Here is a 27,882-nt window from a genome sequence, read left to right as displayed (position 1 = left end):
AAAAAAAAAAAAAAAAGCAACCCCAAAACTTCATTAAATCAAAATCACATTTGTTACTATTTCTTCTACCCTGAGCTGTTCTAAGTTAAATTTCCCAAGTGCTGAAGTTACAGCATTGTTTAAAAGCAAACAAACAGGAAAGCCACTAGGGATGTGTTCTTTATAAAGTGAAATACCTGCTTCAACGTCTGACTTAAAAATTGCTAAAATACTCACCTATGCTCAGAAGGTAGTCTCGGAATATTTCATTTCAAAAGCAAGTAACATTTTAAATTTAAGGGCAACCAGGAAACACAGTGTTAAAGTTGCTGAAAATTCTAAGCATTCTTTGACTTTAAAGTTTAAAACCACATTATGTAAGGACAATATTATATAAAACTGTAATCATACAGGTTTCCTTTAGGCTATGTTTTATTACTGAGCAGCAACTATTGACCACTATTACAAAGCCAATCATTCTTAAGAATCTGTAAAGCAACAGAGAGAAAAATGAACACAGCTAAGACCATAGCGAGGCAAAGCTTTGCCCAGAAAAGCACTGATGAAAGAGCACTCAGAGGACAGCACAGTTATCAATCTATGCAAGTCCCTGCTTTAATACCGTAACATAGAAGCAACCACAACTTAAAGAAACTGTCTGCTCATTCATACTTCTTGACGTATTTACCAACTTAGGCCCTCATTTGAGAAATTACATGCTGAATTAATTGCTATAAATAACTGCACTAACTTTAGCAATGCTGAGTACTGGATGGCAATTCTGAGCAGGATAACAGGGCAAGTTTGTCTGACCTGTAAAATCACCCATCTCACAATTCACGCATTCACCAAGCCAGAACCTCATGACCGGGTTGCCCACCCACCAGACTGCCCAGAGACAGCTTAGGTAACTATTTCTGGTCACCACAACCTCGACCGTAAATAGAGTGGTATGCACCACCTCCTCAGAAAGTACTTTTCCACACTAGCAGTAATTTTACAGGAAAAATAAAGGAAGACCAATGCACAGGAATCAAGAAAAAGTTCAGAAGAGCCAGTTTCTTCTCTGGATCGGTGACTGCAGGAGTTATGAAAAGACTAGTTTAAAAAGTACAATTAAAAATTGTCTGACCACCCCTGCTTAATACTTCTACCAGTCTTAAGTGTCGTTACCAACGTAATAAAAATTATTCTGAAGGTTACATTTATTAGTAGAATGAAGGTAATTGCAGCCCTGCATACGAGACACAGTAAACCCTTGGAAATGGGAGAGGGAGGAAGTGCAGATCTTACAGGAAATGGATGACAAAATTGGCAAAATCTGATGTGTGAAGACAAGCAAAGAAACACAATCCAAAAAGTTCCACTGAAAGACAAAAAAGTGGATTTGTGAGTTGGAGAGGAATAACGAACAATTTAAAGGGATTCAGAGAAAGATTTCTTCAGCCCTTGCATCATACCAGTTTAAAGACAGAAACATCCAAAAGGATATAAAAACTGCCATGAAGTCCTAAAACTCTTAGTTGAGATGAAAATGGCTGACAGGCAGATCTAATTATATTATCAGGAAAAAAATAAAAAAAAGAGGAGGTGAGAACAGAGGAAAAAAGGAGAAATTCGGGGAAACATCTGTGAAATCCAAAGTTAAAAAAAGGAAGGAGCAAAGATCTTCTAAACAGCTGGAGGAAGTCCAAAGAATTACAGAAGTAGTGCTGGAACCTTGGAAACAGCAGGAGCAGGGGCCTCAATGAAACACAAGGCAAGAGAGCCATTAAGACTTCAGAGCACTGGATAGCCTAGATACCAAGATAAGTCAGGTGCAAACAGACATTCCCAAATTTTTAATATAAACTTAAATATTTGGAAATTTTATTTTTTTAGTATTTGACATTTAGTAATATTAACCAATTGTTTAGCTGCATTTATAGTTTTTTCCTTTGAATGCTGAGAATTGGAGTAGGAGAACGGGAAAAATATAGCATAATTTCTTGTGGGTATCTTAAGAACTAAATAAAAAGACAGCAAGGGTAGAAAAAAAAAGGGGGGGCTGCCACACTGCAGTAATGCTGGATTTATGAAAGGCTTCCTAAGTGATTAACAGGCACCATGGACATGTTTGCAGAAATGCATAGTGGGTTACAGAAAATACTTCAGCAGAATATGCTCATTATCTATAATCATGGATCTAAGAAACATGTTTTTACTCTTTGTATTTCACACATGCATACTCACAACTACATGATTTGTTAACATGTCCTAAATAAAAAGCCCACAGCTACAAACTGCTTGGTTTTGTCACTGATTTCCACATTCAAAGGACACCTGCTGCTTTTGTTCCTAGGCTAGTTTCAAATAAGAAGCACGCCTGTGATTCTTTTCTTTCTATCCTACTATTGACCTGTTTCATCATGCGGTATCTTTGAACCCTTCATGTAATAACATTTTTTTGCCAGAATTTTAATAACACTTCGGTTTTTTCCCTGTTACACAGAGGAGGAAAATGAAGTACTACAAACCACAGGAAGTCAATATACCTCTCCCACTTGCTAATTTATTCATGCATATTGCAAATCTGCAGAGGAGAAGATGGAAAATGAAATACCAGTATGACAATTCAAGCTGCTCTGAGGGGTGAGGGCACTTCCCAGCCTAAGGCACCCCTAACCTTTCAATCAGGCCTAGTGGTGATTATTTTCAGCCAGATAATTGTCAGCCCTGCCTTAAATTGTGAGCACCAGAGCTAACAAGGTCTGATTTCCTACAGGTTGTCTCTTGTGGTTGACATAGTATGATTAAGAAGATTCCCCAAGTATTTGTAAGGGCAAACTCCTCCACAAAGTCTCTGGAGCTGAATGAGATTAGCCCTGCATTCATGAGTTCAAAGGAGGCATTTACAGAATCTCTCTCTTCTGTCAAGATGTCTACTTTCAAGGAATATGTAAGAACTTGGAGTCCTACTCTTCTGGCAGACCTGAAAATCAATCTGCATTTTGAACAATTACTTTGAGGGACACAGAAAAGAAACAACGCATGAAATCAAAAAGTTACAGGAAAACAGGAACACTATGAGGGGTTTATACATGCGGCTATTTTAGTAGTGGGAGAAGCTACTGGGTGATAAAAGTGTGTTACCAAGCAAGCGCCCTGCTGCTTTTTACACCTTCTGGACAGAAGTCCCTCATGCAATGCTCCATGGGGAAAGAGATGGGTGCTGCTCCTTGTAAAGGATGCAAAGCAAGGAAAAACACAGACGTGGCGGGACATGACATGGGAGGTGAAGGGTAGATTCCCTAAAAGCTCCGAGCACAACTGAAGCGTTCTGATCCAGGCGAGCACACAGCAGAAACAGACATACGCCAGGGCTGTAAGCCTATCTCAGGCTTTTTCCCATTTAACTTCAGATTAATCACTGAGCATTCGCATACAAGCTTGGAAACAGAAGCAAAGCTCCAGTTCCTTAACAGCTAAGCGGAGATACTGCTGCATAAGCAAATACCATGCAACTGAAGGAGGCGGAGAATGGAAATAGCTTTTGGCTGCTACCTCAGGTTTCTGGTGCACATCAAGAGACAAAGAGACAGAACAGTTCAAGGATCACTTTAAGCTGTGCAAGCTGATAATAATCTCTGAAGGCCCATAACTTAATCAGTGTTGTCCAGCAATCTGGAACTACACCTTATGATCCCAACACAAATGACATCAAAACAAGGACAGTCGAGCAGCTTGTGCCAGTTTTGTGTCATCTGAGAACAGTGGGGGGCTCAAGAATGCCTGCGAGGCCAAGGACCTGACTCCTGCTGGGGTTTGGGTAGGTTTCAATGCCTTACAAGAAGAAGGTATTTTGGGAGAGCCCTCATGCTAAAATGAAATTTCCTGGAATGGGGGCAATCTGGCAGCTGGAGGGATCATGCATCAAAAGGGCACTTTTCTACTCCTCTGCTCATTATGTTTCCAGGAAGGTCTTAAGTCAAAGATAGCTAAAATATTAAGTCTGGTTTTGTTCTGGTCAGTTGGGTAAATTGAGTTTGGAGCAGATACAGAATAATCCTCATAACTAAAAGCATTTGATTAACTGAACAAGCTGACACACGGCTTATGCAGAGAACAGACTTAACAGACTTCCAGAGCTGGAACAGCCTTTTCACTGTAGACTTGGTTCTTCAGAAGTGCCTCCGGGAAGCCCCAGCGCCACCCACACCCACTGCTCCTGGTGCCAACAGGCTGCCTGAGGCCGTGCTGAGGCACTGCTCATCTGGCAACTTTATGGGCAGTAACTAAAAAATACCCAAACCCCTAACTTTTACTTTGCAGCTGTGGTGGAGTGTATATGCTGTGTTAGTGCTGCACATCCTGCTCCCCTGGTGGATACAAGAGATTCTGTGTAGGAACACAAATATTACTTTTTCTACTACTATTTTAGCCTGTTACTACTATACAGAAGCTGTAAATAGTGCTGACCTGGTTACAACCTTATTCTCATGTAATAAAAATATTAATCCCATGAACTGGTACAGAAGTTCCCCAGCATCTTATCTGTGTTACTGACTTCAGGAATATGGTCAGCTATGTGTAAGCAGTTTCTAGGGCATTAACTGGCCCAGGCTTAAATAGATCTTATTTTTAATATGGCAACATCATGCAGAGGTAAAACAAACCTCTGTGTTATGAAATTAGCTGCTACACTGTAGGCACCCTACAGAAATATGTGATTACCTCATTTACTAATGACTCGTAAGAAACAAGCTCCCTATGTATGGTATTTCTTAGCTACTCTTCTAGAAAGCGGCTCAATCTGTTAACTGAGCACAATAAATACCTAATTCAATTAAATCTCCAACAAGCCTGAGAAAAATGTATTGAAAGCACTCTGCTTGATTACAGACATTGGTCTAAAGTAACAGACCTATTGATCTGGTCAACTTCAAGCTTATTCACTTCACCCAATTTAATTTGAGAAGAACAATAACTAAATTTTAGTTGGATCTCCTTTCCCACTCTCCAGGGAAATAATCTGAAGTGACTCTGAGTCCAGGCGGCACATAGAAAATATTTAATAGGTCAAAGAAAACATTTATTTTGTTGCAACTGTGGTCACAAAGTTACATTAAAAATGCAAATAGGGTTTCCAGTGCAACAATTACATAGTGCTGCTGACAGGGTCATAGGCCATGAACAAACTTCTCTGGTGGGGGCCATAAACCAGTTGCTCTGCAAGGTCAGGATGATGCTAAAAAACATATTTCAATAAAGTCCTGTATAGCTGCAAACTAAATGAAAACAACCAAAAAAAAAAAAAAGCCCAACCTGCCAGCTGTGTGAGAATATAGAGGCTGCTTGATTTTGTTATGCTTTGTGCCAATGCAACATTAACCCTTCATCTACTAGGCAAGACATCTACCCAGTCTGTCCAAGAAGAGCCTCCTTAATTAAAGAAGAATGAACATTTAAACTGGCTTGCTGTATGCAAAAGACAGCTCCCAGTCTCTACAGAGCACTTCGAGGCTTCCCCTGCCCAGGGTCAGTGGTCTGAACACAATTTGGGTCAGTAACATCCCACTGCTGCTGTCATCCTGCAGTTGCTCTAGCCACTTAAACAAAGCAAGCTGATGACCTCAATTTGATTTCCACCAGAGATGCTTCCATGACAGAGAGCCAACAGGAGCATGTGCAGCATTTCAACAGAGGGACCAGCAACTGCTACATCAGCATGATTGACACACTCTCCTTTCAGTCCTAGGCCTTGCCTACACTAAGGAAACTGTGAAATACTCAACAACAGAGCCATTACTTGTGTGGTTCCACAAACGCCTGGTTCATGATTCCAACAGAGTGACTAAGTCATGCAGTATCCACATTCACAGAACTAAACATCATTTTCCTCATCATCTAACCCAACCCTCTGCTGCTCCTGGCAGCCAGACAAAAGTTAACAGTTTTGTGCAGAGGTAATAAGGCTAGCTCTAGAATTAATGCAGCTGTATTAACTGGGCCAATTGAAAGTACGCCTTTTTAACTTCCTTTAGACACAATCCTAATGTAATCATCCTTGTTTTAATAGGTAGCCCTGTATAGCAATACATCTCATTATACCAACATAACTTCACTATTTTAAAGCTCTGTTTTCAAAGTAGTCAGTCAGTTGCCTTTACCTCTTACTACTTCTTCAGAACCAGAAGCCTCTTCTCTGTTAGACACCACATAGTCTAATTTCTGGCCTAATTGAACTGTGAGTGATTTATATTAACCTGTTCTTGCTCCAGTTTTGTCCCTGAGTTTGAAAAGGCATTAGCTCTCACTCTTGCTTTCTCCAGCACGTATAAAGAGAAATCAAATTTGGATTTTGCTTTGCCAAGCTGAACGGGACAATCTCTTTAAGTCACTTCTCCAAGTAAGCTATCCATTTCTCTGACCATCTTCTACATCTTTTTTACCAATATTAACTGAACCTTTTCAAGCATAAGAGATAAGAACTAAATATAACATTTCAGATCAGATCTCACTACTCTTGATGTAGTGTGTCCAATCTCTACTGGAAGTAACTCATCTGGTACATAGAATCATAGAATCGTCTAGGTTGCAAGGGACCTTAAAGACCATCTAGTCCAACCATCAACCTAACTCTGACAAAAAAATAAATAAGAAATAAGCAACAAAAAATCACTAAACCATATTCCTGAGGACCATGTCAACCCATCTTTTGAACACCTCTAGGGATGGTGCCTCAACCACTTCCCTGGGCAGCCTCTTCCAACGCTTGAGAACCCTTTCCGTGAAGAAATATTTCCTAATATCCAATCTAAACCTCCCCTGGTGCAACTTGAGGCCATTTCCCCTTGTCCTATCTCCTGTGACCTGGGAGACGAGACCGACCCCCGCTTCTCTACACCCCCACTTCAGGTAGTTATAGAGCGCGATAAGGTCTCCCCTCAGCCTCCTCTTCTCCAGACTGAACAACCTCAGCTCCCTCAGCCTCTCCTCATAAGACTTACTCTCCAGACCCCTCACCACCTTTGTTGCCCTTCTCTGGACCCGCTCCAGCACCTCAATGTCTTTTTTGTGGTGTGGGGCCCAAAACTGGACACAGTACTCAAGGTGGGGCCTCACCAGTGCTGAGTACAGGGGGACAATCACCTCTCAGGCCCTACTCACCATGCTGTTCTTGATACAGACCAGGATGCTGGTGGCCTTCTTGGCCACCTGGGCACACTGCTGGCTCATGTTCAGCCGACAGTCGACCAACACCCCCAGGTCCTTTTCTGCCCGGCAGCTCTCCAGCCACTCTGCCCCCAGCCTGTAGCGCTGCAGGGGGTTGTTGTGACCCAAGTGCAGGACCCGGCACTTGGCCTTATTGAAACTCATCCCATTGGTCCATTGATCCAGCCTGTCCAGACCCCTCTGCAAAGCCTCTCTACCCTCCAGCAGGTCGACACTGCCACCCAGCTTGGTGTTGTCTGCGAACTTACTGAGGGTGCACTCGATCCCCGTGTCCAGATCATTGATAAAGATGTTAAAGAGAACGGGTCCCAGTACTGAGCCCTGTGGGACACCACTCGTGACTGGACGCCAGCTGGATTTAACTCCATTCACCACCACTCTCTGGGCCCGGCCCTCCAGCCAGTTTTTAACCCAGCGGAGGGTATTCCCATCCAAGCCATGGGCAGCCAGTTTCTCCAGGAGGATACTATGGGAGACTGTATCAAAGGCCTTGCTAAAGTCCAGGTAAACAACATTCACAGCCTTTCCTTCATGCGCTGCATAATGGCACTCAGGATGATCTGTTCCATGAGTCCTACATAGTAGGACTGAATTTGCCACCATGCATCAATGGGTCAGCTACGCTGATCCCTGAGGGTACAAACACCAATTCTTTCCCCTTTTCTCTTTTTCAACTGAGGAGTTCCTGGCTGTCAGCATGAATTCTTTGAACATAATTGAACATATACTTGAAACTGCCTGTTTTAAAACAAAATTATTTCATATCTGGCTGAAACTCTGCAGATTTGATAAGGACAAATTTACCAAATTTTAAAAGTAACAGAGATTGAAGTCATGTTCTCTTGGATCGTTCGTCTTTTTTGTGAACAAATTACCACTTCTTTTTTTTTTTTTTTTTTTTTTAATAATTTGGACACCACACAAAGCATGAGGCCTTTATCTGACCTTGCAGCACCATAAAATGTAGACAGGGAAGCAGGACATGGCTGGGACTACTCATTGTTCAGGGCTGAGAATTATTACCCACTGACAGGGGTAATTGCTCTTTTTCTTTCTCCTAGTCACAAATTGAATTACCATCAAAAACAAAGAAATATTTGTTGTTTACAGGAAAAAAAAAAAAGCCTCACAGGAAAATTCACTAAATGAACATCTGCTTTCTCTATAGACAAGTTACATCTGCTTCTTTGGAGATGAATATCAGGTTTTCTGTTAACACATGATTTCTGACATCAGGTTGTTGTACACCTTGGCTGTTCATCACACACTCTTTTTCAATTATGTTCAGTTTTGTCCCAGTTATGCAACTTGAATAGCTCAGCTTTAAAAACAAGAAGCCCTCTAGCCAGTACAGGAAGCAAGATTATGAGAAGTTTGTTCTGGTGACAAAATTATACAGGCTAGGATGAAGAAGCAGCCATCATCTATGCAGCAGCCTTACCCTTCGGCGCAGCCTGTCCCTTTCTTCACGAATAGCATTCATGGTGGCCTTGGTCCTGTTCAGCTCCTCCTCTTTGCTACACAGCATGGCCGTGAGGCTCTCATTCTCTTCCCGCAAGCCAGCGAGCTCCTTTTCCCATCGAGATCTTTCTTCAGATAGATTTGGATACAGGTCACGTCCCAGAACACCCTCAATCTCTTCTACAGTCTGCAAAAACACAGTCATCAGAAACCAGAAAGAAGCAGAGAAAGATGACTGGACAAGACCAACGGTACACAGGACAGAAGCATGCAACAGGCAACTGTATATACTTATATGTACACACCCAGCCCCACACCACCATTAGTTTGCTTCTTTTGTTTGGTAAGTAATACAAAAAATTATTACTGCTTATTTTGTTTGATAGTTTGACCATTTAATTGAAATATTTCATACTGACCAGCACCGAAGCAGATGGAAGTTTTATATGCAAATAAAATATGTCACCTATCAGTGACATAATGAAAAGTTGGTTATTTATTGTTATCAATACATTAATCTTAAAGAATAAATCTCGGCTACAGCAAGACTCCATAGCGAGAAGGAGAAGACATACAAAAGGAAAAAAAAACTATTTTGAACAACTAGCTCAAGATGCCTCTATGGAAGAAGCAGGAACAAAACTTTCGCAATCAGGTTCAGTTTATCCTTTCAAATCCTATTTCACATCTCTCTTCCCTAAAACTGCAATATGTTTAGGGTCATAAATATAAAACTCCATTGACAAAATATATACACTATAATTCTGCTTACATATTTAGTAGTAAGTCTAAACTGATTTTCTAAAAGAGCAATGCCTTGCAACATCTCTGTAAGATGAAAGGAGCCTTAAGTTAGCTTCACTTGGACCCATAGGTCTCAAACTATGAGAAGGTAAGTTATTTCAATGCAACATGGTGATGAGTTCAAGTTTTGAATAGGCAGAAGGCAGTTAATCTTACAATGTGAAGAAAAGCTCTGTAATGGCAGGAGCATTGTCTCTTGATGATCCAGCTTTATTTTAAACTGTGCATCTCAGATGCTGTCTTCTCTCCCTTCTTCCCCCAAAACTCCTCTTTCACATATACTTCCCCTGCTGTTTCCTCACCCCTCTAATGCAAGTTCTGCTGCAGCCTCCTTCCCTCTTATTCCCCATGTTCCTAGGGTTGCTGCTTGTCCAACCCCTTCCCTTCCCAAGCCTCTCCCCTCCCCAGAGCACTACTGGGGGTGATAAGCCTGGAGCAACATGGAAAGAGGAAGGACTGTCATGAGGATGCAGCAGCAGTGGCTCAACACCACGGAGGTATCTTCAGACAGAGAAGCTGCTGCTGGTTCTCCAGACTCCATTGCTACCATCTGCCCACACAAGTACAAAGTCCAGGCAGTGGCAGCACCAGCACAGGTCTCACAGTCGTACTAATGGCTGCATATATCAATTAACAAAGCTGGGGGAGCTTTCTGCTTGCTTCTGCGCTCCTTCATTTTGATCAATACCCTTTTGCTGACTAAACTATTACCACAGTTCTCCAGTTTGATGACCAACATGCTATCATCCACCACAGTAAATAAAACATAAATATTGTACATGGATAGATCTATGTAAACTGCTGGGTTGTTCATTTTTCTTCAAAGCAGTATTACAGCGCAGTTTAATCCAGCGTGCTGCAGATAAATTCAGGTATAATTTCATGGATTATAGGATTGAATTACAATGTAGCATTCCGAGCACAGGGCAGGATGTCCTATCATGGTAATTCCAGTCTTGTCTCTGACACTGCCATCAGTACTCTCTGCCTTAGTTTCCTGAGAAGAAGGGCTGTGTTACAGATGTGACAACAGATGACATCAGCAAGTATCAGGTTTAAAAGAAGCAAAAAGGGGCACTTTTTCACAAGGCATAACTGAACAGTAGGATTTATTCCTACCAGACTTTATGGAGACCAAAAACTTAGATAGGTTAAGAAACACAATAGATACAAACGTGGAAGAAAATTCCACCCATGACTATTAAACACAAAGACATCCTCTCTGGCCCAAGAAGTTCATAAACCTTGCTGGAAGCACCTCTGAAGAAAGAAAAAGGACATACTATGCACGTCCATTTTGATGTCACCTTTTCCATTGGCATCTGCCACTAGAGAGACAGACTTTTGATTAGACCCAGGGCAGCTGCTCTCATGTTCTAAGCAGCTCATGTTTGGAAGTACTTACATCTTTTTTTAATACATAGCGTTTTAGTCGTAGGTATCTGTTGCCAATAGTTATTTACTCTTCAAAATATACAAAGCACTAACCAGCCTAATCTGTGGAAATTTTCTTAAACAAAGGACAGTTTTGTAACTGTTCAGTTTATCAGACAATCTGATAAGTCTCATTTCAAGGTCTTTTCATTCTCTGTGGGACAGAAACAATTGAGCTAGCTAGGGTCACATGACCAGTATAAAAGAAGCAAAAAAAATTTACCAGCAACAGCATTAAAAGAAACCCAGTGAAATGTAACCATCAAAGCAGAGGGATTCAAAGCGCTTGAATGCATTAGTCCACCCGTGAAGAAAAAAGTCAACAGTCAAAGCAAAAGACAGTCAGAATATTTCAGGTTTTCATTTATGATTCCACCTGTTTTAAAAAACTCTCAGTTCTCTGTCTGAGGAAGCAGGAAAGGAGAAATGACCTGCAGCCATGAGTGGAATTGCGGAGAGGGGCTCAACGTGTAGGTTTTGCTATATTAAACACACTGGTGACACACTTCCCTAGCACATAATTGGAGCTTGTCAGACAGATTCCTATCTTACTGAAAGGTTAATAACCTTTGCATGCTATCACTTGTCAAACACAAACAATCCCAAGCTCTAAAGCACGGGCAGTGGGGAAAAGCTTTCCCCAAAAATGGCTATGCTAAAGAAATCACACAAAAATAAAAGGCCTGCATTTTGGAGCACGAAGAAGCTGCTGACAGTCACTTATCATTACAAAAGTTTGACTGCAGTTAATTTGAAACAACAGTAGATAATGGGGTTAAAATAAAAAGCTTGAGAATTAAGTTTATGGAAGCCATTTTTACATTTTGTGGACTCGTCCTCCCGCAGAAGTTTTCATCTCATCTCACTTCAGAGACCCCTGTGGATCTCACACAGACCAATTTCTACCTGTGTTCCAAGATCCACAATCTCTCTCGGTGAATACTGACTTCTGAGACCACTTAAGCCTAAAACTCCAGATTATACTGGGTAACATTCAAAGTATTGACCCTAATCCTTTGAGACACTCAAATAAACTGCTTTAAGACCATTCTCAAGAGTCCCAGAAGTCAGTTTGTCTCTATCTCTCTCAAATATACCCATGTTCTTCAAACTACTACTCAACATTAATTTCTTTACAGGAAATTATATTCCTCAGGCACCACCAGGGACAGAGGGGACCTCTTCCAGTAGTATGCCAAAAGGCTGCTAGAACGGTCATAGACCGCTCCACTTAAGAGCAAAATGTCAATATATTTGTTTTTACATAAATGAGTCATTGATACCTTTCCACCTGACACAAAAAAACTTGTTTAGCTTCTTCCCTGTATATAGTGAGATACTCTACGGTTGCCTTACTTTCAGGTTCTGAACTGCAATATGTTCATTGTATGTGCTGTCAGGCATCCCTCTTCTTTTTCTGTTACATTCACAGTAAAACCATGACATACAAGTACCAGTTGAATTATTTTTTCCTGTGTCTGGCTTGTCTCATCAGAATTAATATACCACACATGCTTTATGTTAAATACTAGCTTCGTATTTTAAGACAGCAAAATCACAACTTACACACAGTTTATGGCATTTTATCTTCAAATTTCAGCGAGTATTACATATTGTGTTTTCAGTTACTGGTCAATGACTAGCTGTGTGACCTTGAGCAAGTGACAACTTGTTTGCTGGATAACCTTCAGAAAGTAAATTAACTGCTGAGTGTCCCCATTTTTTTTTCATCTCCATAATGAGCATAAGACAAATACATTTCTGATTTGAGCCTGAACATCCAGGCCTTGGAGGACTCAGCGTGAAACAGGTGTACTACTGCTTTCCCAACACACGCTGTGACCTGGCGCTGATTTCTGCAAAGTACTTCGACACTTTCGGAAGTAAAGAGCTATTACTACAGAATGTGATCAGGTGTCTCGGGCAATGTACATGCTACATTTAGAGCCCAAGGTTACCCTTACCTTAATGGCTAAATCACAATGTTCACTTGCGGTAGTGAGTTGTTCAATATGCCTATCCACTTCTGCTACCGATAAACTGCAGCTGCTTTTCTTCCTCCCGCAGACAACATTTTCCAGACCTGTTAGCACTCTTTGCAGCTCTGAATTCAAGTCGCTACAGTTATCTAAAAGAAAGCAAAACAAAACAAAACAAATATCGCAACAATTAGTGACTCAGTGAAAAAACAAACTCTAACCCAGGAAGTGCCTGCTGCAGAAAAAGCTCGGGATGATATTGTCCAAGCAATGTCCTTGCAATCCTTCACTTTTTCCTCACCAGCTGACAGGCTTAAGTAGCACAACCACATCGATTGAAATCATGAGTTATCTGACAAATAACACTCCCTTTACTTATCTGTACTGTTTATTCTTACTTCAAAAACCTCTCTTTTCTGAAGGACAACATTTTAAGACACCATATGCTCAGATATTATGCAATTACATTCTTGGTTTTCTTTATGCCATTCAGAACCTATTATCCTGATTTTATTATCCTCAAAGTTGTGGGATTTTTCCTGTAAATTCAGTATTTTTTTCTGCCTGGTAAGTTAATTTTAACTTTTAAGTTCATTTTTACTCTGTCTGCAATTCTTTTCTAGAGTTAAACTACTTTACAGGCTCATGTAAAATATGTGACTAGCTTTTTTCCCCACTCTTCTTTCCCAGAAATCATGAGCTCTCCTGAACAATCATTCCACTTATACTCGGTAGCTACTCTACATCAAGGCATAGAGGTTACTTCACATATAAGGTTATAGTTAAGGAGAAGTTCAGCATCTGTTGCAACTAACACAGACTAGATTCACTTATTTCCTCGCCAAACATTTTTATTTGCATTTCAAAGGCTAGGCTGCCTTTCTGCTGTGAGAAGGCATCACGTCTACTAAGCAGCATTACTCACCCATATCTGCAGTGACCATGGTGGACTGATTCTCTGGTACCGAAACAGAATTCTGGTCCATGCTGCGTGAGTCTTCGTTAACCTCATGCTGGCTTTGGCTGAGCTCCGACCGCAGCTCTGAATACTCATCTTCCTCCCTGGGAGAGAGAGCAAGGGCAGAAATAAAATCCTCTGAGGAAGCATTGTATCTTGCCAGAGATATCTCTCCAATGCTTATTTCAGACCTGTAAGCGGAGCCACAGGGCACAATCCACACAAGTGCTATGCCCATAACCCCAACTTGCAGCAGCCAGTGCCTGGTTTCCCTTTCTTTATTCCTAAATTCATTACTAATCCAGACCACTGTACAACGGAACAATTGATGGAACAGAGTGTAAGCAAGGATGCATGCAAGAAGAACATACACTGCCCTGCAAGAAATCCCCAATTGACAATTCTTAATCAGCACAAGTGGCTTTTGATCCCGAAGAGGATTATCAATAACCAATTTTGGTCTCTTTCTCAGTTCCAGGATGCCATCAGCTTGTGTGCAAAGTAAGCATGCACATGCATGTATCTGCATGTGTGTATCAAAATGCTCTTGGGGACAGCTAGACTTTTCATTTTCTTTTCTCAAAAGGAAGAGAACAGATAACTGAGCACAGTGTTGAACTGCTGGAATTAGTGGAAAATAAAAAGCCTCAATTACTTAGGTTTTAAGTTATTTGACAAGCTGGTTCTACTAAAATAAATGAGGACACAGAATACTTTAGTTAAAGCTAATGAGCTTAAAAAATTAGGGCTTTTCCCTCCTGCCTCTACACGAAGAGTTCAAAGCACTGGGAAAGAAGATAAGTAAATGAATAATACCTTTGCCTGAGAACATTTGTAAACATTTTTTCTTTTGATCCACTTGCTGGTTTGACTCAGAATTTTTTTTTTTACTTCCACAGTGACTGCTTTGACATTAAAATATATATTTTAAACATGAGAAAAACACCAGTTTATTCAGGTGCAGAGCCCCTCTGATGAGTAAGCGAACAGCCATCATTTTGTTACACACCAAAACAAATGCAGAGATTCATTTTGCTGCAGATTCAGCAGAAATGTGAGAATGGAACTGTCTGGATTTGGAAACAATCAGAAACAGCAAAGAGATATCTGGGGATCTGTGTCTGGGAGGGGCACCTGTAATGTTAAGCCTGCCATGTGTATGTTACACAGTGCTGAGTGTTTCCTGCAGAAATATTGCAGGATTTAGCCTGGAGGTGTGTCTGGATTTGCTAGGCAAAATAGCAGAGAAGATGGCCCATACATACAAGGAACAATGACAGAAGTAAAGTCTTCTCTCCAAGCAGCAGAGGTGACAATTTATGAACCACGCCAGCTCAAAAAAGGAATTTCGGCTTGCTTGCCAAACAGGGTTTCCCAAGGTACTGAGAGGTAGTTTCTACCAGAACTATTACACTCTTCTACCCCTTAACATTCGCTTCAGTGCAAAGAAAGTCTGACTTTATCAGAAGCACTTCGTGACTATTATTAAACAAAAATGCAGGTCAGCTGGTTAAAACTGAGCTTTAGACCAAAGAAAGGTCTTTAAGGTACCACGCAATACAAGTTTAAGAAAGTGTGAGAACTGAATCATGAATAGCAGGAATTAAAACAGTGTAATGAAGGCACATAAGCGTGAGTTAATGTTCCATGAACTCGTTTATTATTAGCCACAGCACAAAGCCAGTAGTAATTAGCCTTAGACAAAAACAATTACCAAGCACTCAAACAACTGCATTTTTTTGATCTGAAGGTAATTCATTTTTTCATTTATGAAACAATTAGTTCTACATTTTGAAAACCTGAATTACCTCTACAAATGGGCAAGAGGCTGTATTGATCATAAACCAATGCCACACACAATAATAATATCTCGCCACTCTTCTTTTGGCTCTTGTTGTATAGATTTTCCCTTTAAATTCCTACACAGCTTCATCTAGCTAGCACTAGTGCCGTTTCTTTTCAGTTTAAGCACCCTCAGTATCTTGGGGCAGTGAAAAAGTATGTTAGGTGGTAGAATTTGCACTCTTCTGACAGCTCAAGCCAGAAGTCAGTTTCTGAATGAACTAATGCTTCCAATACCTGACCAGAAGGATCAGAAATCCATTTCTGGTAAAGCAACTGCAAGGTTAATTGGTGTCTCCACCACCAGTCTCACAGGGGGCAGACTGAGAGCTAAAAAACCAAGGGGGAATTTGAGGGGAGCAATGCACAACAAATACAAATTCTGCCTTTAAAACTGAAGTTGGCAGTAATAGAAAAGACTGTTTGAGAATCCCCTCTCCCCAAAACAGGAGAAGAATCCTCCAGTGGCATTGCAAATGCAAGGTGCTCAACAGCTGATGGTGACTCGCCACTGAACTCCTGCCACACCACCCAGAAGGTGGAGGCATTACAACACCCTTGTTGCTGCCATGATCTAAGGCCTGGCTGGAAAAAGCAGATACTTGTTCTCCTGTGGCCCCTGGTGGTTCCCAGTTGCTGGGGAGGTGAGTTGGAGGCAATTAAGATCAGATCAAGCTGTTCTAAACACAGAGCGGCCCTGGTTTCTGCTGGAGTAGAGTTAATTTTCTTTCTAGTAGCTGCAGTGGTTTGGATTTAGTATGAGAATATTGATCATAACATATTTTAGTTGTTGCTAAATAATCGTTATAGTAAGTCAAGGACACTTGCAGTTTCCCAGAGAAGCTGAGAGGTAGCATAGATAGGACAAGCTGGCCAAAGGACTGTTCCAAACCATAGACATCATGCTTGGTATATAAAGGAGGGTTGGCTGGGAGGCAGAAATTTGCAATTTCTGCAAATTTCTGCAAAAAGGTTGGACAACCGATCATTGGGTGGTGACACTGACTTGTGTTGCATCATGTTATTTAGTGTATTCTTTTATCATTCTCCTTTTTTTTTTTTTTTTTCTAATCCATTACTGTTCCACTAAACAGTCTTCATCTCAACCCATGAGGTCCTTTTCCCTCTCCTTTTTCTCCCCCCTCTCCCTACCCTACTGGGAGAAGACAGAGGGAGTGAATGACTGTGAGGTCCTAGTTGCTGGCTGAGGTTAAACCATTACAATGGTCAAACAAAATAGTGTGTTTTACAGTGCATCTGCACTAATTGCTTTCCTTGTGTTCGGGTACAACCAAGGATCACAACTGCTGCAGAGACACAGAAAAACTTGATCAAATAGTGAGCAAAACGGCACACTATCAGCATACTTTCACACCACTGACGGGTTCTGCCAGGATGCTGGAAAGATGCACATGTTCTTCAAGGCTTCAAACAGTGCATAGTTTCACAATTTAGGTGCCAGCAGTTTTTCAACAGTCATTTTACTTGAACAAGTATTTTCAAAGCATTCTAAGACCGTCAGACAGAAAATAGTACAGGTGTATGTGCACTGCTCCCTGTGTACACACACTTGAGGTCCCTCTGAACTAGTTCACTTGTGAACAAAGAGAGACACGCTTGAGACAACATGGGAATCAATCACTGAAGGCAGGTGGGGCTGGGCATTGTATGCCGAAGCCAACACTATCCCACCCACACTGCTATTTGAATTGAATCCAAGCAGCTTCCACCTAGCACATATTTAGAAGCTAGAATCAGAACTCCAGATCTTTGTGTAAATATGACTATAAGCACCGTGTGTTATTTCTTGTGGTACTGTAGTCTGCTCCCTCTCCTTCTTCCTCTTTATTTCCAATACCACCTACTTTATGAATACATTTCAGATTAAAAGCTGTAAGTCTGAACAAACGGTTTTACAGCAATGGGTTACAAGCTTCTTGATAACTGTTAATAATAGTTAATCATTGTCAGACACCAATGTTCCATGAAGTATATTTCTGTTTGGTATTGGCAATAATAATTCCTTATTATTTCTAGAGTTGCACAGATGTACCCAAACAGCCACTGGTTTAGAACTAAATGCAATTTGATCTCTTCCTTTTTCCTTTTGCTGAACCTGAATTTGACATCTAAGGAAGACTATGAGTCATAGGCCGAAGTTATTTCTGCACAACCGAGTTACAGATGATTTTGCCAGCCAAAGACCTGATTAAGAAGAAAAGAGCTGAGTTTGAAAGAATCCAAGGCAATATGAAAAACTTCCTAAGTCAGGAATATTCACCTTTAATGTAGACATAATTCCCTTTTAGTACATTACTGTGTAATTTATAAATCCTTTCTGTGCTTCAGAGCTATCAGACATATCTGTTATGTCCAAGTATTGACAAAATGACTACAACTGGGAAGATCCATTTGATTGGCTTTGCTGTCTTCTAAGTTATACACACTTGGGAGAGAAAATGGGAGTAAGCATACACCTTGTCAAAGGACACAGAACCTTTGTAATGCAAAAAAATTTTACTTCCACAAATTGAAACAGCAAAGTAGAGGTAACACTGCCACTGGCATCCATTTGGCATGCTAACAGGAACCCCAAGTTAGGACCACTCAATGAAAGCTGCTCACTCCGAAAGAAGCTGACAAAATGTGCTCTGCACAGTCGTCGTGGGCTCTTCTGCTCAACAGTCTTGCAGAGTTTGACTAAAGGCGGTGACTTGAGTTTTATGATGAACTTCAGCAAAATACTAGCCACCTCCTCCCACTCTCCCCTTGATACTGTAAACAAGAACAGTGAGACACTGTCACACAATTATAATTTTCAAAGAATAAACAGAGACAAGGTTTATGTCTCCAGAATGCTCAAATTAAAAAAAGCATCCTCAACCTAGCGGACCACTTCTTTAGTGTTTTTTTGCTCCCAGACTGCTACCTTCTTGAGCTGATAGTGGGAAAATTCTGAAGAACCAGGCAAGCAAGAGGCTTATCTACTTGCACAGTATCAGTAGAAGCAACTCTCTAACTCTCTTTTTAGCCTTAATATCAAGTCAGTTACAGCTGTAGTTCAGCTTTTTTTTTTTTTCATTGAGGTTGGGCTTCCAAACCAGCTGGGCTGTCCAGAGCAGCAGCAGGGAGATGAGACAACTGCAGATGAATGTTGGCTTGCTCCCACAACCATGATGACCTCATTTTCCTTAGGGAACGCTGGAAGAACGTAGCACAAGAGCAGCAGCTAACTTCATGTGGCCACACACATGGAACTTGTTGTACCCCCAAAATCGATAGCAAACCGAGAACAATCCCAGAAACTTCTAAAAATACTCCTGTAAGATTACTCAGATCAGCATATCAGATATACCTGGAAAGAGGCACAGGCTTTGATGGCGACTTAAGCTCTCTTCTAGAGCTGGCATTACTAGACCACACGAGCAAAAGTCATTACACTTCAAGCTGTGTAAAAATCCTGACATTGCAAGGGCCAAAAAAAGAGAAATCAATCCAAAAACAAAACCAAAAAGCACCCAAAACAAAGAAACAGACCTACTAAAAAACAAAGAGAGAAAAATTATTGGAATGGAGAATATTAACTAGCTTATACAGCCTGCCAACACTCCTCAAACTGTTGCAATAGCTTATTCAGATTGAAACACTCTGCTTACTTTCTGCCCTACTTTCTGCCAGTACTACTCACATTGAAACACAAAGCTACAAATTTAAAGATAATACATCTTATGGAGGATAGTCAAATATCCTCTGTGAAACTCCAGTTTCTTCCAATTGTTTCTGGAATATTTTTGGATTTTGGAAGGAATCATGAAGAATGTCATAAAGCAGCAGTACATCAAGCTACACACTAGTTTATTTTTACAGCCTAAAAACAACACATGAAAATACTAAACAATCCCTGTGTCAGCACGGGGTGGGGGAGAAACATTCATCTGTTATGCAGTTAATGCAAACTCAAGGAAACTGTTTCCAGAAAGAGAGTCTAAACATTGTGATAGTACAAGTAAAGCCTCCACTCAGTATTACTCGCAGGTAATACTGAGTCAGATCAAAACTAGAATCCCTCCCGTGTCCTGGTTTATAGGGGTGAGTGTAGATGCCGTGGTTCCAGCAGGGCCGTGCTCCCAGAACCCTGCTGCCTCCCAGGAGTGCTGGGTTCCAGCCCCATAGCCAAGGGAGGAGCACTGTGAGTCACACCTGACCCAGCAATGATGGCAGTTACACCACCCCGGCTCCACGGGATGGAACAGCTTCTTCGGAGCCACGCAAGGCAATCCCAGAGCAGATCTACCCAAAGTCACAGCAGGAAGTACCAGTTTTCCATCTTTCAGTTGTCTTTACGAACCATATGGAATCCCCCCCCTCCCAGTTCTACCTCGGCTTGCCATTTTTCGGAGCAATATTACTTCTCTGTTCCCCAGACACCAAATTATCCACCTGCTAATGAGCTATTCCAATCATCAGAGGAAATAAAAAAATCCACTAACTTTTTATAAAGTTATTTTTGTTCTTACTAATAAAATCAGAGCAAGTGAAAACAGAGAAGGCATCCTACCCATCTGAACAAATCAAGCTCTCATACAAAAACACCAAACAGGTTGGGCCTGACATTGGCGTGGCATCTCTTGCAGCAGTACTGTTCTGATGCCTTCAAAAGCCTGCACTACCCAAAGGGGCAGCAAAACTGCACTTCCCATCAGGCTCAAGCTCATGCCTCTTCTTCCTGTGCTTGTCACAGCTGACCTCTTTATGGACGTGGTTAAACATTCACAGTGTCCATCAGATTCCAGTATTTTGTAAATGAACACCAATTGGCATTTAGCTTGCCACAGGCACTCCAAACAAGCAACTTCTATAGATTCTACATAATATTTTTCTTCAACGTCTTAGAGTTCTTCTGCCAATAAATGAACAAACAAACAAATAAATGCAGCTCTCATGCTTCTCAGATTTTGCTTTTCAACCAGTCTTTACAACTGGTGGAGCTTCACCAGAGAGAAAGGCAAGATGGGCAGTCAGTAGCATGCTGAAAAGACAGGGGACTTGAAACAAAGATGAATGGGAAGTTTGTCTACAGACTTATCAAGCACGAATGAACAAGGAAGTCACAGGGATTTTTTCAGAGAAGTACTAACAGTTTAGAAAATACTTCCTGGAAAATTTCACCATGATCATCGCTAGTTATGATAATCTCAGAGCTGGCACTATTTATCTTCTTAAATAACATTAACATAATGTGATTCTATCACTGCTTATATATGCATGATGATACTTTCTCTTATTTGTGGTACACCAACCCTTTTCTTTTTGGCACATAAATCTTTTCATGTAAAGGTTAAGTGAGTAGTTGTGACAACACTAAAGGAATATTTAGATGGCACAGTGCAGTTCTTTGCAGTGCTCATTAGGCTTTGCAAAGTGTGATTTTGCCATAGAGAATGTAGCACTTTCGAGCCTCAGGATGATACTCTCCATAACACATACTTTAATTATGGGCAGCTACTCAGTACCAATCACAGTAAGCCTAATTACCTTAAAGTCATAATCAAATTATATTTAGAGTATAATTCACACCATATTTTGCACCATTCTTGCATCGGCCCAGAATTTCCAGGAAGTTGCTGTACCTTATTGTTGTTCCCTGTAGCCGATCAATTTTCTTATTTAATTCAGCAATGATACTGTGCAGCTCTGTGATTCGTTCCTCGTAGCGTAGTGTTGTTCGCTCCTGCACGTCTTCATGTTCTCTCATTAGGTGGGACTGTTCACACTAAAGCAGAGAAAGTAGGAACAGAAGAGGGTCTTATGAATAACTGCACAGAGAGCAGATACAAGGCAAAAGTGTGCACCATTAACGGTTGTTTTTGTTTTTTGTGGTTTTTTTTTTTCATCAAACCACCACTGTCTTAGCAAGAGAAAAGACAAATGCAAAATATTGACACAAAGGTATGTAATTACAAGATCTTAGAACTGAAACCCTATGCAGTGTAGTTTTACTATTATTTTTTTTCTAATGGGTGCAAGTTGTCCTTCCTGCTTGAACAAAAAATGCCATTTGCAACTCAAAATAGCTATACATATCTCATCTTTGAATCCACAAGATTCATGATGCCTCATGAATCTCCAAGGATCTTCCCAACGTGGTCTCAATTAGAAAAAGTCCTAAGGCAGAAACCACACTATTATAAAGAAAAGTAACAGGACTTTGAGGTTATGACTTCTTCTCTAGTACGAGTATTTGTTTTTATCAGCCTTTAAAGATATAGCATATTTTTTAATATTTTAATCCTCTACAATAAAATGCTTATTATTTGAACAATTAAAAGGCCATCTGGTTGCTTGTTTTTTATATATATCATGAAATCCTTCTTTTTCTTTCCAACAGAATTTTAAATCCAGCCTCTCTGGCTCACTCTTCATGCCAGCAAACACTCTACTGCAATTACAGCAAGCAATTACAATCTACTGCAATTACAATCTAACACTGCATGCTGATTATGCTTGGTAGTGGCTGAAAAGAGCAAGACTTGTAACTTTTTGTTTCTGACCTCTCTCAGGAAACAGTGAAGCCTCCTTGCAACCACAGAATGGTATGTACTATGCTGTCAGTAAAAGAAAACTCATGAGCCAACTGACAGTATAAAATCCACATTCATTAATTGAAGACCTGCAATGTAAGACCCTAGTAGCATTTCTAAAGGCTACAATTTATAGTAATGTATGAGGCCCTCCACCATTGCTGCATTAAAGCTTATTTTTTCAGATCAAGTAAACACTCTATATAGAGGTAACTCCCTCAATCCTTTGTATCATAAATACAAAAATTTTACCCAAACTGGCAGCTATGCCAGAATTTTCATAGTTTGCCCTCAAATTTTTTGGCCACTCACATTCACAGTTTGAGAACATCATCTACATAAAAGGCTGCTTAAAAAGTAAACTATGTTGAGCTTCAGTAATATTTTTCTTTTAAATTTTAAATAAAATGTATTTCAATATTTTTAAGTTCCAGGAATATGCACATTGAAATGTAGCCCAGACATTAGAGCACCCTTCCACAGGCACCTACAAGATAGTTTCTTAATACAGCTGGAGTCAAAAGCACTTTCACCTAAACTGAGACAAACAAACCATACCTTCCCACTAAGAGGAGAGCAAAGGGTCACATTTTTGAAGACTGATAAAGTTCACCTGGCTTTTAAGACTTCATGTTGGTAACTGACACGGTTATACATTTATATTATAATGACTCTTTACTGCAGGATCATTCCACAACTTATTTCTCATGATTCTGTATCTTAACATCATATCTGGCTGAAGAACTGCCATGCCTTTCAAAGTACAGAAACAACATAGAGAAAATGTTTAACAAAAGCTTCAGAACAGATTTAAGTTGCTTGTTCTGCCCTCTGAATGTGTCCTCTGACACACATTGAGACCCACAAATGCTAGCTAAGCGCTATCCAGATCAATAAATTATGTACATTGGGTTGGTTTTTTTCTTCCTTTTAAACCAAAAGGACGTTTCAGATAGAGTGTGTAATAATTATTTTCAGCCAATAAATAAAAAACCTATCACAACAGTTTTTGTCTTTCTAAGCTGTACACTGAAAAGCAGAATTTGTTTATCTTGACTGAAGATACATGGGCCCTTGCTAATGGATCCCTGCCACATTGCCAGATTTGCTTTCTGTTTTCTTCAGCTGTTTCTCAGTCACCATTTTTCAGGATAACCATCATTTAGTGACAGACATACTTTGTGAACAACCAGCAGTCTGGCAATATAAGACAACAGCTTCACATCTGATTTTTTAAAAGCACTCTTGGATTATCTTGGGCAAAAGTAACTGGAAAAGGCAGAAAGGAGACCTCTGTGAAAGACAGGACATGATGTTAAGAAGGACTGCTGTGCCTTGGAGGTGGGTACAGAGTTAGGTCGCGTAAGCTCTGGTCAGCCATGACAAGTCTAAACTAAAAAAGGCAAAAGCATCCAAACAATGGAAACACAGTTCAGTATGAAAACCAAAAAGCAGCAATGGAAAATTCTTCTGGTTACACAGAATAGCTCCTTATTATGGCACACTCATCTCAAAGCTTAAAAGAAACAAATGCACATTTTGGTACGCATTGCTAAAGTTTTCTTCTGGGATACTGAACCTGTTCGTCATCCTCTTTAGTTTCCGTGTCCTTTGAGTCTCAGAGCAATGATCTGCCAACAGTTCCTATTTCTTTCCAAGGAGCAGACATTCAGCTCTTGCAACTTATTTGTATGTCAGTCACACAAACTTTCTAAGATAGATACCGTAACACCTTCTTCCTCATCCCTCTTCCAGCCTCATACTTAATAGTTCCGATCAAAACCAGTAAGAGCTCTAGTTCTCTGAGAAAGCAAACACAGGCATAATCCCTGTTGACGAGCAATTGTTGAGGTCAGGAGAGGAGTTTCCAGCAGACTTCTCAGTTTATGTGATCCTTGGCTGGTTTTTGGTACAGGCCAAAAAGGTTATTTCAATTGCAGTATAAATTAACTATGCCTGGAAACGCTTTTGTCTGACCTCTTGATGCTGGGAAGCAACCACAAGAGCAAGATGACTATGAGGGAGGATGATAAGAGAAAATAGTTTAACCCAAGGATATTGGCTTAACACATAATTCTACTGCCTATTAATGTACACAAATTCCTAGCACAAATAACACTACCGGTGCAAACCTTTATGTTAAATTTGCAGTGTTCAGTCAGAGGGGAAAAGAAGAATCACCAGGAGCAGTGCCTGTAAGAGATCCCCCAGTGCCTCAGGCCCTGCAGAGACAAACACTGTCCATGGCATTGCTCACCAAGATTACAAGTCATCACCTGAAACAGACACAGTGATAAACCTGTCTAACAGGCTCACGGGAGCTAAAAATCTTTGCTCAGCTAACACAGCATTTTAATTTAAAAGGAGTGGTGGATTTTAAAGTGGCAATCTAATTTTAAGTATAAACACAAGTCCATTGTGCCAAGTCCTCCATCACAAAAACATGCATTAGATGTTAGAAGGTGGTCAGATTAGATGGTCAGAATTAATTAATTGGTGGTATATTCTGTATATAGGTGGTGTGGAAGAATAATTCACGTACACAGGACTAATCCATGCAAGGTAAGGACGTCACACAACAGAATGAGCAATTTCAATGTTCATCTGCATACCATGTATTTTTATTTCAAGTTACTGTGTTAAACAAGAAACTTCACTGCCTTGCTGCGAAGTTCACATGTTCCTGTATGCCCATAGAGTGTTGGTTTTATTCTTATAATGAAAATCTGCTGTCCCTCCCTACCTCCCCCCATATTCTCAATAATTGAGAGGATGGTAAAGAATTCTTACTGCAGTAATGGGACTCATTGCTGTGTGACAGAGGATCCAGAATGATGCAGCACAGTCTTTGTTACCCTGTGTCTACAGTTGTTACAGAATTCCAAAATTACAAGGACTAAGCAGAAAGAATGAGAGAGCAGGCCTACTTTGTTAAAGGAGATGAACTGATAAGAAAGCTAGCAAGTGAATTGTCTATTCCTGTAGTATTTGCTGAACTATTCATCATGTTATTAAATCCCATATTCTATGACAAAACTGCCGAACTCAATGTCACAGGATGTAGGAAATGCCAAGAATGCAGATGGATTAGAAAGAAGATTAGATAAATCCACAGAGGACAGGACCACAGAGGACTATTAAATGCGATGCAGCCACCTGCTCACAGATGTTGGCAGAAAGGTGGGGAAGGAGGACAACTCTTTATATGCGTTTCTTATGCTCTCCCTTCAGACACCCACTATTTATCGTTATTAAAGCCAGGACACCTTGCCAGACAGAGCTAGTAGAAAGCACTACTTTTCTTATAACCACAGCAAGATTTCTGGAAGAAGGCATTAGTTGTGGTTGACCAGTACTTCACAGCAAATTTCCTTCAGGGATCACTCCGTTGCCAAACTGTACACCGATACAAATGCAGATACAAGGGTATCTGCTTTTTTACTGAAATAAAAGAAGGGTGTAGGCAAATGCTACACCAAGTCTCCACAGACTGCAGTTTTGGAAATGAGCATGATGCAACAACCAGTAACCAATTACATCCTTTTACAAAATTTCAAGCCCAGGCTATCCAACTATCTTTCTTCACCATTTGTCATCCATTACTGGAATCATCTCCACTCTGCAAATCACTCATCCTTTCTTCCAAAGGGTCTCGCATGCCTCATGAAATGATGGGAAAGGTATTACCAAAAATGTGTTTTAAGAGCTATTTGTTCCAGGGAGCATTTACCATGCCAGATGAAATGAAACATGCGCTGCCTTTCCAAGTATAGTCCAGATGCAGAATAGAGATTTAATATTTACCCACTAGCATCTGAATATGGTTATGCAGAACCTCAAACACCTCTTATTTAATTTATGACTTCTGAACCTCTGATTTGCATTAGTGAGGAAGAAACGCATTAGACAGAGGTTGTAGGAGAAAAAAATTATATGGTATGATACATGATACGAATTTGGATGAACCACTGCGGAGTGGGAGGAAAAGTTCAAAAATTATGTTAAGTGGAGCATCTATTTGGAAGTGATGCAGTTAGAAAAAGAAGAAAACATAAAGTGGCTCCACCAGAGTCTGTCTCAATACTTAAACATAGCCAACACATTGAGTATATAAGTTGTGCTTGTTCAATGGCTTATTCTTTAGGGAAGATTGTATTTTATTTAATATACATCCCAAAAAAATTCTATCCATTTTAGGGCTTTATAAAAAAAGAACTGAAAAGAGCTAAAACATTAAAAACTTATAGAAATTGCTCATTTAAAGTATATTTTTTTTTATCTGAATTCTAGCTAGCACACTAGCTTTCAGGTATTCTGATTTTGTGTTATTCATAGTTTGGGTAGCACTACAATAGCGTTCACAAGCACACAGTCCAAGATCATGTAAAAACCCTCAGCATTACAAACTGGGTACTACATACACATGCATAATTGGTAACCCATCAGAGAAAACATCAAATAATCTTGTGCTAACAGAATGCATGTTGATTGGGATTAATCCCAGCCACCATCCGTGGGGATTCATTACTGTATGGGAGCACCTACAAGGCAGTCTTCATTGGCTGAGAGATGATATATGTTTTTTAAATAAAGATCTGGAAATAAAACTAAAACACTGATAAAAATCTGTGGTTAGCACAAGACCCTGCAGAGTTATAAATAAGAACAAAGTCAGTGCAGCCATGCAGAAGGATGTGGATTGTTTAGATACAGTGGATCCATCTGACTGTTTAATGATTATCAAAATGCAGCCTCATATCAAACTGTATGTCAGAGAGAGGACTCTAACTCAGCGTGCAGTAGAAATTAGAAATGGGTCTCAGGATTATAGCTGATAAACAATATTAACTCTCAGCGTGGCTCTGGCTCACATATCGAGGGGAATAAAAGCATGAAAGTGTTTATTTCTGGACGTTGCACTGATGGTCTGCAATAAGAGTACCACTTACAAGCCCCAAAAACTTAAAGGTAGCTGAAAAAATATCAGAGAATGCAGACAAGGGCCAAAATACTGTTGGAGGACTGAAGTAACAGCCTTAATATCTAGACTGCTTAAACATTTCTACATTTGGCTTGAGTTTAAATAACATATAAGCCTCTACCAAAATGCACTGAAGACTCTAAATTTGCAAAATCACAGAGTGGCTGGGGTCGACAGGGACCTCTGGAGGACATTCATCCAACCCCTTACCCAACTCAAGGAAGGTCATGTAGAGCAGGCTGCACAAGACCAGGTCCAGGTGGCTTGAGTACTTCCAAGGCTGGAGATTTCACAGCCTCTTTGGGCAATAAATAAGATGCTATACTTTACAGGACAAAATGCTTTGACCATTTCTACACAAGTATAAATGAGCGTTAATTTTGAGTGACTTTTGAAATCTAAAGTATTTATAAAAGTCATCTGCCAGAATGACAGTATCTGAAAGCAAAGGTTTAATTTATAGAAGAGAGAAATATTAAGAACACTAGTTCAGTTCTCACTGTTTGCATTTGCCTCTCTACATTTATCTTGATCTGAAAAGATTTTTCTTTTTTTTTTTTTTTTTAAGATACCTTTGAAAATAGTCTCTGGTCACAAAAAGCTACATTGTAGTTCACGCTCATTTAGTCATAAGACTATGATAAGATA

At 40.2% G+C, this 27,882-nt stretch overlaps 1 protein-coding gene across 5 annotated transcripts in view; it reads right to left on the bottom strand.

Moving 5' to 3' along the window:
• MCC (mutated in colorectal cancers) overlaps window positions 1-27,882 on the bottom strand; it is a 163,006-nt gene that overhangs the window by 41,010 nt on the left and 94,114 nt on the right. For all 5 annotated transcript variants that reach the window (XM_014951497.1, XM_014951500.1, XM_014951498.1 and 2 more), the window contains exons 3-6: window positions 21,303-21,445; window positions 13,798-13,934; window positions 12,858-13,021; window positions 8,636-8,842 (exon numbers count right to left, since the gene is read on the bottom strand). In XM_014951497.1, coding sequence (XP_014806983.1) covers window positions 8,636-8,842; window positions 12,858-13,021; window positions 13,798-13,934; window positions 21,303-21,445 — 651 coding nt within the window. The remainder of the gene's footprint in view (window positions 1-8,635; window positions 8,843-12,857; window positions 13,022-13,797; window positions 13,935-21,302; window positions 21,446-27,882) is intronic.

This window comes from Calidris pugnax, unplaced genomic scaffold, assembly GCF_001431845.1.
Source record: "Calidris pugnax isolate Ruff unplaced genomic scaffold, ASM143184v1 scaffold148, whole genome shotgun sequence".
Classification (NCBI taxonomy): Eukaryota; Metazoa; Chordata; class Aves; order Charadriiformes; family Scolopacidae; genus Calidris; species Calidris pugnax.
The sequence above is the reverse complement of the archived record's forward strand: the minus strand, read 5'-3'. Positions and strand labels throughout refer to the sequence as shown.